General features: G+C 41.4%; 1 protein-coding gene across 1 annotated transcript in view; it reads right to left on the reverse strand.

Annotated features, from left to right (window-relative positions):
• Positions 1-13,057, reverse strand: part of NUP210 (nucleoporin 210) — a 170,250-nt gene that overhangs the window by 60,935 nt on the left and 96,258 nt on the right. The window contains 5 exon segments of the mRNA XM_020981244.2: positions 726-827; positions 986-1,090; positions 6,224-6,330; positions 6,571-6,594; positions 6,597-6,762. Coding sequence (XP_020836903.2) covers positions 726-827; positions 986-1,090; positions 6,224-6,330; positions 6,571-6,594; positions 6,597-6,762 — 504 coding nt within the window.

The following is a 13,057-nucleotide window of genomic DNA, read 5'->3' on the forward strand; positions in this document are numbered from 1 at the left end:
TTTCTTTACTATGATTTCTGGGTGACAGTCACAAGAGGAGCCGTTAACAATAATTAGGCCAATGTTTCCCCACAGAGAAGAGAACAGGAAAACTGTGACTTTAGCACCATCCATAGGACATGACTATGGACAATACCTAAAGTAACCTTCTACGGGATATTAAAAATCAACAGAGGAACTGAATAGCAGACCACAATTTCCCTTCTATTTCCTTTAATGTCTTTAAGTGAGGGATTACTATATAAATGAAGAAATCACAAAATTAATTAAGTGGCACAGTGGTAAGATAAGATTATAGGATTTCAGATCTGGGGAGCAGGGTTCCCAGCTCTGTCATGAACTAGCTATATGCCCTCTAAAACAAACAAACAAAAACAAAATTGTCTAGGCATGTACTTTTAGACAAGTCAAAACCTCTTTGGAGTTCATTTTCCTCATCTGCAAAGTGAAAAGTTTGTATGACAGAAGAAAGCACATCAGACTGGGAATTGGGAGGCAGTCCTAGCTCTGGCATTGTGTTGACCTTGAGTGAGTCATTTCCCCACTGTTGGCCCTACTTGTCTTCCTCTATAAAATAAGGGGCATGGAATTATAAGATCCCTAAGGTCCTTTCCAGTTTTAGCATTGTATGACTCCAATACTCTTCTCTAAACTCACCCACATAACCATGCAACCGTCACTATACAAGAATCAAAATGACTTTATTAGAAACTCCTTCCACTTACCATAGCAATGCCTCTAGCTTCTTGGTAAGACACTTTGACAATGTTTGTGATGCTGGTGTTGATAAAAAAGTACCCAGAGCCTTCTTTAATGAGGAGTTCAGCCTATATGATGAAGACACATGAGAGAATCAGGAGGAGATGGGACTATCAGTCAGACAGCCTCACTTGTTAGAAGCCCCTGGGGTATAAGTAGGAGGCTGGAGTTCACATCCTATCATGTGAATGCAAGTGCACAGAAAGAAAAAAAAAAGCTGGTTTACCTGAACACCAGGATGGTTGTAGATGGTTATATCATGGGGGGTCACTTTCACATCTTCCACAAGAATCAGCTCGATGGTTGCTGAGACAGGCACAAGAGGTTCATACTGAAAAGGAGAAAATGACTCATGAACTGCCGAAGGAAACAGCTAGGAAGAAATAGCCTCTAAGTGTTAATGGGGCATGAAACCAGGAATGATAACCAAGATTGCAGGGCATACTCAGTATGCCAAAAGACAGTTGACTCCCAATGGACTGTAGACATAGTCTTTCCCTGAGGAGCTTCTTAAGAGGTCCAAATGAAAGTGGTTCAATGGAAAGGGCATGTGCTGTAGAATTGGAGGTCATGGGTTCAACTACCTTAGGTGAGTCATGTATTGTCCTTGGTTCTTTGTAGCCACGTATGTAAAATGAGGGGGCTTGAACTAAGAGAACTCTGAGGTCCCTTCAAGCTCCAGATCTAGGATTTTTTGCCTCAATTCTTTTATTTTCTCTCTTGTAGACTCCATATTGATGATCTAGTAATAGCAGCTCACATTATACAGCACTTTTGGGTTTACCAAGTGCTTTCCTTAGACTATTCTTGTGAAGTTGTAGTGAAGTAATGCAAATGTATTTTTTCCGTATTACTGGTGAGGAAACTGAGTCCCAGAGAAGCTAAATGACTTGGCCCAAATCACCCAGCTAGTCAGCGTAAGAGCTGGAATTGAAACCTAAGCCTTTCTGGGTCCCAAGTTCAGCCTTCTAGAGCACCAAGTAGCCTTTCTACTTTATGGATGACCAATTACACCCTAAAGATTATGGGTGCTTTCCTGCCTAATAAACCTAAATTGAATGAATAAAGAAAAAAACATTTATTAAATGATCACTTTGTTCCAAGCTCTGTGCTAAGGACTGCAGATACAAATTGGAAAAATAAACAGCCCTTGTTCTATTAGAGATAAAAGGAATTCTAAAGAAGCTCAATTTATCATTGGAGTAGAAAATACATAAAAGAAAGACCAATGTTAGGGTAGACAGAAAGCCCCAGAAATCTTAAAGGTGCTCTGGTGGGGTGGGTAGCAAGGTCAAGAGGTCTTTAAGTTACATAAGTAGCAATATGACAGTGCTGGGGGACTGCAGGGCATAGAGACAGGGCATATGGGAAGGAAGATCTGGAGGATCTTAAGAAGCAGTGGTAGGGCATCTGATGATGCCTGGGAGTCCTCTACATCATCAGAAGGAATAGAGTTGTTGAATTCTATTTCATTTAAATTCTGTGAGCAGTTAAGCAGCCCAGGCAAGGGAGAAGGCAAAGGGCCTGGCCATCCAGGGTGGATTCAGGGACAGCCTAGGTCAAGTTCTGAGACTGCCCAGGGCTGGGGGGTAGGGAGGCAGAAGATAAAAAGGGCAAGAGGCATAGATAGGGCACTCTCCTTCCCCCACAGTGGAGGCTCCTCCCACCATGATCTCACCTTCGTTCTAGGATTAACCCAGCCATGCATGGGGCACAGGGATGGGCAACAACAGAACTGATATTTCAGTGGCCAGGCTGGAGGTCTGACCTGTGTTGTGAGCAGATGTTGTGTCTGTTGCCACTGTCTGGCTGTCCCTCTTGAGCTATGATTTCACTCTGGCTGGATTAACAAAAGGAAAATGCAACCACTGGCTAAGTCAGCCCTATGCCTAGGGCTGAAATGAAAACAGATAGCTGGCTAGTGAGGTCCAGGCTCCAGGCCTAAGGCTGACTGGGCAGCAGAACCAAAAGCAAAATGTGCTATGCTCAGCCTCTCTTCTGTTTGCTGGGTTGTGGAGGCTAATGTTGGCATTAAAACAAATCCATATTAGGTCTGCTGTAGAGAAGTGCTTGTGAGAGAAATGGACAGACAGTAGACTAGTGTCTTTCAAATAAGGCAGTCTATTAGACAGTGGCCAAAGCATGTCATCGCTACAAGTCCAATGCACACTATCTCATCTTATCCTTCCTCTCCATATCCAGGCTTTCATCACCCGCTTCCCCGAACTAGATAATACATCAGCCTCCAAACCTGTCTTGTCTCTCTTATCCTTCACATCACTACCAAATTAATATTCCTATAACACCACTCTCATCATGTCATTCTCTTTGTCAAATAATCCATTGGCCCAAAGAGAAAATCCACATTCCCTCATCTTGGCATTCAAGATGGCTTCTGAGACTCACTAGCTCCATTCAAGTTTCAATTTGAGTGCAACCTTTAGCCTGTCCAGATTTCTGCTCCCAAAGCAGGGCTAGCAGCCCTTCCCCGCCTCTCCCCAAAAAGTACTTTGTATTTACTTGGGGCGAGTTGCACTTTCCCTCTCAAGGCTCTAATCAACTCTCCAGGACTAAGTTACAGAGAAGGCATTGACTTGGATCGGCACAGGGAGTTTCCTTCCCGGACGATCCTTATACCAATGACATCATAGCTCCTGTCCCTATCCTTCCATATTTTGCATCTCATCAATTGCATTCATGTTGCCTTCACCTAAGAGAATTTTGACTTCTTTTTTTTAGGCCAAATTTTAACCCTTTTCTTCATTTTTGCTTCTGTATCGCCAATACCTAACACAGTGTCTAGCATATCGTAAGTACTTAATAAATGCTTACTGAATTGAATTGAAATTAATCATACAATCTCAACCCACTCTTCTGAGAACACCAGCCCCTCAAGTGGTCTTCTTTGTACAGCCACTAGGTGGCGTAGGGCATAGAGTGCTGGTCCTGAGTCACAAAGACCTAAATTCAAATCAAACACTTCCTAGCTGCATGATCCTGGGCAAATCCTTTTATGTCTGTCTGCCTCAGTTTCCTCCTCTATAAAATGGGGATAGTAATAGCACCTACCTCCCAGGGCTGTTGTGAGGATAAAATGAGATATATGTAAAGTACTTTGTAAACCTTAAAGCACTCTATAAATGCTAACTATTATTATTACTCTCCTTTGAACTCTTAAAACATATGTTTGTACCAATGATTTGGATATTTAGACATAAAATGTCCTGCCTTGGGTCTCAACAGTTTGAAAATGGCTCTACAACTAGGCTATAAGCTTCTGGGTTAGAATTAGTCCTTTTCTTCTTCAGTACCACTGTTCTACCCTCATGTTCTCTCCCCTTCCCCAGTGTGGGGCAGCGAGACATGGATTGAAGCTATTCAATAAAGGAGTGTATGAATAAAGACACTGCCCCCCCCAGCTACCTTCTTCTACTGGGGATATATAGCCAGCTCCTCATGTCTCCCCTCCCCAAATTACCCTGTACTTTTGGGGGTATGTATTCTCTCTATATACTTAGGCACACAGAGGAATATAAACTCCTTGAATATAACTAGAGGCTAAGCCAGTCCATTTTTTGCCTTTGTTTCCTCATCATCTGCCCGGCATGTAGTAGATGCTTAATAAATGTTTGTTGGTTTGTTGATTGCTATTCTGGGATTTGATAATTTAGGCTGAGGAAAGGCTCAAGTAAGGAAGACTCCCGTGGTTGAGCACTGTAGGACCAGGCCAAGAATGACCATGTCTCTAACAAGAACTGCTCTGGGACAGGGTGGAATGGATAAAGGATCTGGGTCAGGTGCGTTACTAGGAAATCTGGGCTGGACAGCACTGCTCTGTCTGGTGACAGTTGCAAGTATTTTACCTCTCCCCCAGGGTGGCCGTGCCAAGCACATGATGGCTTTCTCTGGGCACAATGGTTGGCAATGCTCCAGTTCCAGAAAGAGAACAAATAAACAGATATGCCAGATGCTGCATAACTAGACAAAATACAAGTCTGTCCCCTCAGTGTCCCAGCAGCAAACACCCTCCAGATACAGGGCTGGAAGCAGAGGAACAAAGGTGGATGAGCTGGTCCTTCCAACAAATGCTACCCAGTGGTCTCAGCTTACTTTCGTGACATCACTTCTTACCTCAAGAACTAATAATGACTTCCCACTGCCCACAGGATCAGGTCCTGTCTCTTCTGTTTGGCATTTAGGGCCTCCATGATCTGACCTAATTTTATTTCCAACTCCTACCCATACAACCTTTGTTGCAGCCAAACTGGTCTTACTTTCTCCTATGTACACCACCGCCATTCCTCTGGGTCATTTCTCTTATTGTTCCACTCTTGGAGGTCCCTGCCCCAACTTCTCTGCCTGTCTCAATCCTGTGCACCCTTGAGGACCTAACTCAAGACCCACTCTCTCCACCAAGACTTCTCTGACTCACTCTGGTCAGGCAGAGGTCACTGCAGGTCCAAAGAGAGTGGCAGCTTCTTCTAACAACTTCCTTTCCTCCTAACTTTTAACCACATCTTGTTTTACATTGCTATCAGTTTCAAATATGTACATATCTCACTGTCTCCAGAAGATTACCTTTATGCTTTCAAGGCCACATGGAATAGAAGATACAGCATTGCCTCAGGAATCAGAGGACCTGGGTTCAAATCCCACCTCCTATGTGTACTACCTCTGCGATCTTAGGCAAGTCCCTTCTGGGTCTCTCTCCTCTTCCATAAAAAGAGGTGTGCATATGGGGCAGGGAAGAATAGCTGATCTCTAAGATCCTTCCCTTTCAGCTCCAGATCTGGGAACTTACAAACTCACTATTCTGGTTTCCCTCATGGCACCTGGCACAGTGATAAACATATAGTAACTGTTTAGTAAATATTTGAGAAATAATCTAAATGAAAGAAAGCATTCCTCAGAGCATTCCCAAATGTTCTGAACTTTTGAAGCTGGGGAAACGAGGATATTGGTTAGGATCTAAACAGAAGGCAAAAAATAAATGTGATTGGGGGAGGGGATAATCAGAAGCAAACACTTCTAAGGAAGGACAAGGTCAAAAGAGAGAATAGAATAAATGAGAGATGGTACAGGATGAAGGGAAATATAGTTAGTTTTTCATGACTTGACAACTATGGAAGTATTTGGCATGACTACACATGTATAACCTGTATTGAGTTGCTTGCCTTCTCAATGAGGATGGGTGGGGAGGGAGGAAGGGAGAAAGAAAATTTGGAAACCAAAGTTTTAAAAACAAATGTTAAAAATTGTTTTCATATGAACCTGGGAAATAAGATATACAGGCAATGGGGTATAGATAGGGAGAAAAATTGGAACTCAAAATCTTGTGGAAGTGATGTTGAAAACTAAAAATAAACGAATAAGACAATAAATAAAGGAAAAAAAATGTATGATCCTCTGTCCCCTTCTTCCCTTCCTCCCACCCCATCCCAGATTCCTCTCCCTTGGAAAGTACCGGTAGCTGTATTTTGGCTGCACTGAGATGAGAATGATGGTAGCCCGAAGCTGTAGCAGAAATTGCAGTGGTTCCTGATTCATGGTAAACAGAGACAGTCTGCAAGCCTGACATAAGACAGAAAAAAAAAAATAAAGAAGAAGCCCCAGGGTTACAACCCTCAACCTCATCTTAAGAATGAAATCGGTTCAATATTCTAGCTATTTATATCCAGAGAATGTTTTTTTTAAGTCTTTTATCAAGGTTTTTTTTTTCAGTACCACCCTAAACAAGAGAAAGAACCCTCTAGGTCATGACACTGAACCATGCCCCCATTAAATGACTCACAACCCACAGGGGATCCTTACCATGAAGCTTCTTTTGGCCACTCCATCATCTTTCAACATCAGTCGCATTGGCAGGCTGGGTTCAATTCTGGCCAGAGAAGGCTTAGTGGACTCCCATCTGATGTTCAAGGAACTGAAGTTGTCAAATCGTCGACCTTGTTGATCATAAGCAGCCAAGTCTAGGTCAGGGTTTCGATAATTCGAAACAGGCACCTATGAGAAAAACGTCAAATCATTGGCCACATTTTGCATCCTGGATAGATATGCATCAGTCCCTGTGTACAGAGACCAATGCCAATGCTACCTACATCACAGCCCTGAAGTCAGGGGTCCTGATTTCAAATCCAGCCTCAGACACACGATACTTGCTAGCTATGTGACCCTGGGCAAATCACTTAATCCTGTTTGCCTCGCCTAGAAAAAAAAAAGAATGAATTGGACCAGATGGCTTCTGAGGCCCCTTCCAATTCCAACATTCTATGATCCTCTTACGAACCACATCTCAGGACAAAGTCATCTCAGTAATGGGAGCCACTGATCACAAGAGGGACCAGGAACAGAGGTGGGAGTGGTTCCAGGTGACATTCCCATTTTGATCCGACCTTTGAGGTCTTCCTCTATCCAACTTCCTCTGTCCAACCCTTCATCGTTACTGGTCCAGTCAGCTTGGTCTCTTCATTGTCCTATCTCCTTCCCCCTCCCATCCAAATTCCAGCAATCCTTCAGGACCAAAAGGACCTTAGTGGCCATGAAGTCCAAGCCATACTTAAACAAGGGTCCTTTTTACAACAGCCCCGAGGAGGAGTCATTCAGTCTTCATTTGAAGACCTCCAGGGACAGCAAAGCCACTGCTTCCTGGGGGAGTTGATTCTACTTACAAATATGTATAATTGTTACAAAATTACATCAAGTCTTAGTCTGACTCTCTGCAATCACCCAATAATATTCCTAGTTATGTGCTTTGGGAGCCAAAAAGAATAAGCTTAATCTTTTACACATGAGGGCTCCACAAATACTTGGAGACTACTTGTCACATCTTTTCCTCTCCAGATTTAACTACCTGAGTTCCCTGAAACAATGCTTGTATAGCAGATTCTCCAATCGCCTTACCACCTTGGCTTCTTCCAGATGCTCTTCTGTTTATCTATATCTTCCTTAAAAGATGCAACTAAGAATGATCTCTTCTGCCTCTGAACAGAATCACACACACTACCCATACTGTTCTCTAATGATTTCATGCATGGATTTCTCATCTTTGCCAACTAGACTACAAGCCTTTTGAGGGCAGGGACTGCATCATCTCTTCTCATCTCTTCTCCACAGTGCCTGGCACAGTGTGGATCACATAGAAGATGTTCCATAAAGACATTCTGCTTTATTGATGAGCAGTGGAAAAACAATTCAAAGTATATGTCTGACTAATGGCTGGTCAGTAGCATCATCTGTGCCCTACTTATATTCCTAATGTAATGGGAGAAGATTTATTATCTCAAGTCCTTATTGCACACATGATGCCATGGAAAAAGAAAATCAATGGCATTAACTTTCTTTTCTATTCACCAAGCACGCATATTTACTTTCCTTAAGAGAAAAGAGTAGCTACTTCCCAGGCAGATCATGTCTATACCTGCTCAATTGCATATCCTCATTATGTCCCATGCTTAAGTCTACACAAGGCTAATCACATCCACTTTCTACTAAGAAACTCAACTGTCTAATATGATCAGGTCTCTTCCATCCCAGCATCTCACCTCACCAATTATTTACTTAGAAAATACTTCCTTGATGACCTCTGGATTCAAGGAAGTATAAAATTAAAGTAATGTTGTACACAGGGCAGAGGAGAGAGATATATCTCTTTTTCTCCCCAAGGACATCTGATAAGATTATAAATTACAAAAGCAATGCCAGAGTGGCTCAGGGCTACTGACTTTAGATTGATTTATCACATGACAACTTTTCCACCCTGGTACATTACTGCCTGGAGATATCTATGACACATCACCACTAGCCCATCAAAGATTGTACACTTAAGTCAGACTGTCTTTCACCTGGGTGAGAGATCCATTATATAAATACATGAGAACATGAGAACCGTGGACAGTTCAAGGCTGGTGCATAAGGGAATGTTTACCACAATGGATCTCCTCTGAAGAGGCTCTGTATGGCTCCAGGACACACACACCACACATTACTCTATTTGGATGTGTCTTTGGGACACACCCCGTTCTGAATGCAGGGTCTAGGTAAACAGTGGAGCTGAAAACACTAAACCATCTATATTTTACCTTGACTTATATCGCACTGAGCTATTAATACCTAAGGGAGGCAGCCTCTAAACAATCAATCTCTAGGACTACAGGGGATAAAACAGCCAAATCCCAGCAGATGTGATTGTGGTCAATAAATCATGAAGGGGATAGAGAGACTGAAATGTGACTTCACCAAATCCCAGATGCTAGAACTGTGGGGGCCCCCTTGGAGTCTGAGAAAGGCAAAATTTAGATTAAATAAAAGACTGTTCTACTTTACCCAGTAGGGAGTAAAGTGAGGGCACTAGTTATTCCAAGAAATAGTAAATGCCAGCCAGAAAAACAACAACAATAATCATAGCATCAGTAAGCTAACCTTTTTATAGTGCAGTGGTTACAAAGACATTCACAGATATTATCTCCTTTGATCTAAACATCTTCAAAACAGGTATAAATGAATGGCAGATCCATAAGTTATTAAGAGGAAGTAGGGACAGCCTTTCCTACCCTCCTTTCCCTTCTCCCGCTTCCTTCTTCCCTGATTTTCTCCTTCCTCCTTTCCTTCCTTCCTTCCTTCTTTGTTTCCCTCCATCTTTTTTTCCCTCCTTCTTGGAACAGCTCATTTTATTCTTTGTTATTACAAAATTATTTCTGTGGTAACCACAGCTGCTGCCTAGGCTCTCTGGATAGATACTCAAACATGGTTGGTGAATTCCCAATATTCAAGATTTAGTGAATACAGTTTCCTTCCATAGGTCTGGAATTGGGCAGCTATAGGTTTTAAAGATGGCACCAAAGACTGTTTTAGAAAAGTTGTCCAGAGCGACAGTACAGCCTCTATCAGAGGTGTAGTGGTCATCGATTCCAACCATTATCAGCAGCTTCTGAGGCCTAGAAGCTGAGACAATACCAGTCCCTCTAGGGGCAGGAATCAGACATGTCAGAACTGATCCCCAATGCCCAGGGACCTTGCTGAGCCCTGTGTAAGACTTGCCAGTCTTGTCTCACAGGAATGATGGACAGCTTGGTCAGGATGATAGCACCACAAATAGCTGTAGCCACTTCCTTAGAAGACTTAACACCCAAGCTAACATGGCCATTGTGTGCATATACATGTACATGTATATGTATATGTATGTATGTATGTATAGTCCCCAGTGGCTACAGTGAATCTAGTACGCCAACCAGATCTAGTCTATTTCTGAATAGGTATGATCTGTAGAACCTCTCTTTGCCATACAGTCCATCCTCCAATCAGCTATCAAAGTGACTGTCCTAAAGCACAGTCTACCATTTCTATCACCTCTAGAATCAAATATAAAATCTTGGGTTTGGCATTCAAAGCCCTTCATAACCTAACCCCTTCTTACATTTCCTGCCTTCTTCTCCCCTGACCTTCTACCCCTACACTCTTAGCACCTCATCTTTCAGTGAGGGACCCAGACTCCCTGATGGCAGGTAGAAAAGACAGATCTTCTCCCAGGACTTGATCTTTACGTACTGAACTAGACAGCCCAGTATGATGACAGGAACTCACTCCTTATCTTTGGCTTTCCTTCCCAGGTATTGCTGCCTTGACCTCAGCCCTCACTTCCAAAGCCAATGCAGAAGCCACCACTGCCTCCAACCTCAAGGGTGTCCCCCACCTCCTCCTGAAGTAACATTGTCATCCGTCATTTTGTGCTCACTAGCAATAGAAGTCAGCCATGCCTTTCTACAAAGTACTTTCATTAGAGATAGAATTGTGGATTGAACAAAACATGATGCTGACTAAAGATGTCAGTACTGAAGTGATAAGAGTAACTCAGATTTGAAAACAACTGGATGGCAGTGAGGATACTGGGTGTGTGTGTGTGTGTGTGTGTGTGTGTGTGTGTGTGTGTGTGTATGTGTGTTTCTGTGTAGGTCTGTGCATATCTCTGTCTACTGGAAGGAAGAACAAATTTTCTCTCTATGAAACACAGCCCTTTGGAGACACTCATGAGGAGGTGGAATACATTAGGAGGAAGCCACAGAGTCAATAATATGGGGTACACATTTCTGAGCCTCAAACTTGCAGATGAAAAGTGCTTAATTCAGTAGCGTTTTATAATATTGTTTTTGCCAGGGTTCAAATATCCTGGGAAGAAAGGTCTGAGCTTAATGTCAGTCTAATTCATATTGTTTGGTCTAATTGGACCAGACAATTGGATTTCAATTTTCTGTCCCTCATTATAGTGTGACTCCTCTGCCCCTACCAATATCTCCCTGACTGACTGACTTTATTCCTTACCAGGTCCCAATTTCTTCCATCCTCCCTCTGCCTTTCTCTCCCTTTCTTCCTCTTGGGATCTGCATGAAAGTCATAATTGCTGGCTGAATCAGAGCTCTGACATTTCTGATTTCTGAGAAAAAAAGTCATATTCATTTCCTTGGCCTCAGTTTCCCTATTAGGAAACTGAGAAGACTAATCAGCCTCTAATCTCCTTTCCAGCTCTGACTTTCCATGATTTTATGAATACAATGGCTGGCCTCCCCACCTTATTTACTTCCTCCTTTTTGGCCATGTCCAGCTTCTTGGTCCACAGATACCCAACACTTATAACCCTACTTGTTGAGACTCATAAGTGAACTTCTAGAGTTCTTACTCTAGGAACATATTTTGTTCCTGGGTAGGCAGCAATGATCTGTTCAAAAAATATAGTTCATAAACTCACATAAATCACCAGCATTTCTATATATTACCAACAAAATCAAGTAGCAAGACAGAAAGAGAAATTCCATTTAAAATAAATATAGACAATATAAAATACTTGGGAATCTACCTGCCAAGACAAACCCAGGAACTATATGAATACAATTACAAAATACTTTTCTTCACACAAATAAAATCAAATCTAAACAACTGGAAAAATATTAATTGCTCAGGGTTGGCTGAGTTAATAGAATAAAAATGACAATACTACCTAAACTAATTTACTTATCAATCAAACTACCAAAAAAGAATTTTATAGAGCTAGAAAAAATAATAACAAAATTCATCTGGAAGAACAAAAGGACAAGAATATAAGAGATTCAATGAAAAAAAATGTGAAGGAAGGTGGCTTAGCCACACCAGATCTCAAAATGTATTACAAAGTGGTGATTATCAAAATAATCTGTTACTGGCTAAGAAACTGAATGGTGGATCAGTGGAATAGGTTAGGTGTGTAAATGTAGTAAATGTAGTAAATGACCACAGTAATCTAGCTTTTGATTAGCCCAAAGATCCAAACTTTGGGACAAGAACTCACTATTCAACAAAAACTGCTAGGAAAACTGGAAAGCAGTTTGGCAGAAAGTAGGTATAGACCAACATCTCACACCATACACTAAGATAAGGTCAAAATGGCTACATGATCTAGACATAAAGGATGATATCATAAACAAATTAGGGGAGTGTAGAATAGTTTACCTGTCAGATCTTTGCATAAAAGAAGAATTTATGACCAAACAAGAAGCAGAGAGCATTATGGGATATAAAACAGATCATTTTGATTATACTAAATTAAAAAGGTTTCACACAAATAAAACCAATGCAGCTAAGATTAGAGGGGAAGCAGAAAACTGGAAAAAAATTTTAACAGCAAGTTTCTCTGATAAAGGCTTCATTTCTCAAATTTGCAGAGAACTGAATAAAATTTATAAGAACACAAATCATTCCTCAATTGACGACAAAGGATATGAACAGGCAGTTTTAAGATGAAGGAATCAAAGCTATCTATAGTCATATGAAAAAATGTTCTTCATCACTACTGATTAGAGAAATGCAAATTAAAATAGCTATGAGGTACCACTTCACATCTATTCGATTGGCTAACATGACAAAAAAGGAAAATAACAAATATTGGAGGGGATATGGGAAAATTGGGACACTAATGCACTGCTGGTAGAGGTGTAAGTGGATCCAACCATTCTGGACAGCAATTTGGAATTATGCCCAAAAGACTATAGAATTGTGCATACCCTTTGATCCAACAATAGCAGTAGTAGGTCTATATTACAAAGAGATATTTTTTTAAAAAGGAAAAGTGACTATATACACAAAAATATTTATAGCAGCCCTTTTAGTGGTGGCAAAGAATTGTAAATTTGGGGGATACCCATCAATTGGGGAATGGCTGACCAAGTTGTGGTATATGATTGTGATGGAATACTATTGTGCTATAAGAAATGTGGAGCAGCATGATTTCAGAAAAACCTGGAAAGATTTACATGAACTGATGCAAAGTGAATTG

The sequence above is a fragment of the Phascolarctos cinereus genome, unplaced genomic scaffold (genome assembly GCF_003287225.1).
Source record: "Phascolarctos cinereus isolate Bilbo 61053 unplaced genomic scaffold, phaCin_HiC Scaffold_4;HRSCAF=312, whole genome shotgun sequence".
NCBI lineage: Eukaryota > Metazoa > Chordata > Mammalia > Diprotodontia > Phascolarctidae > Phascolarctos > Phascolarctos cinereus.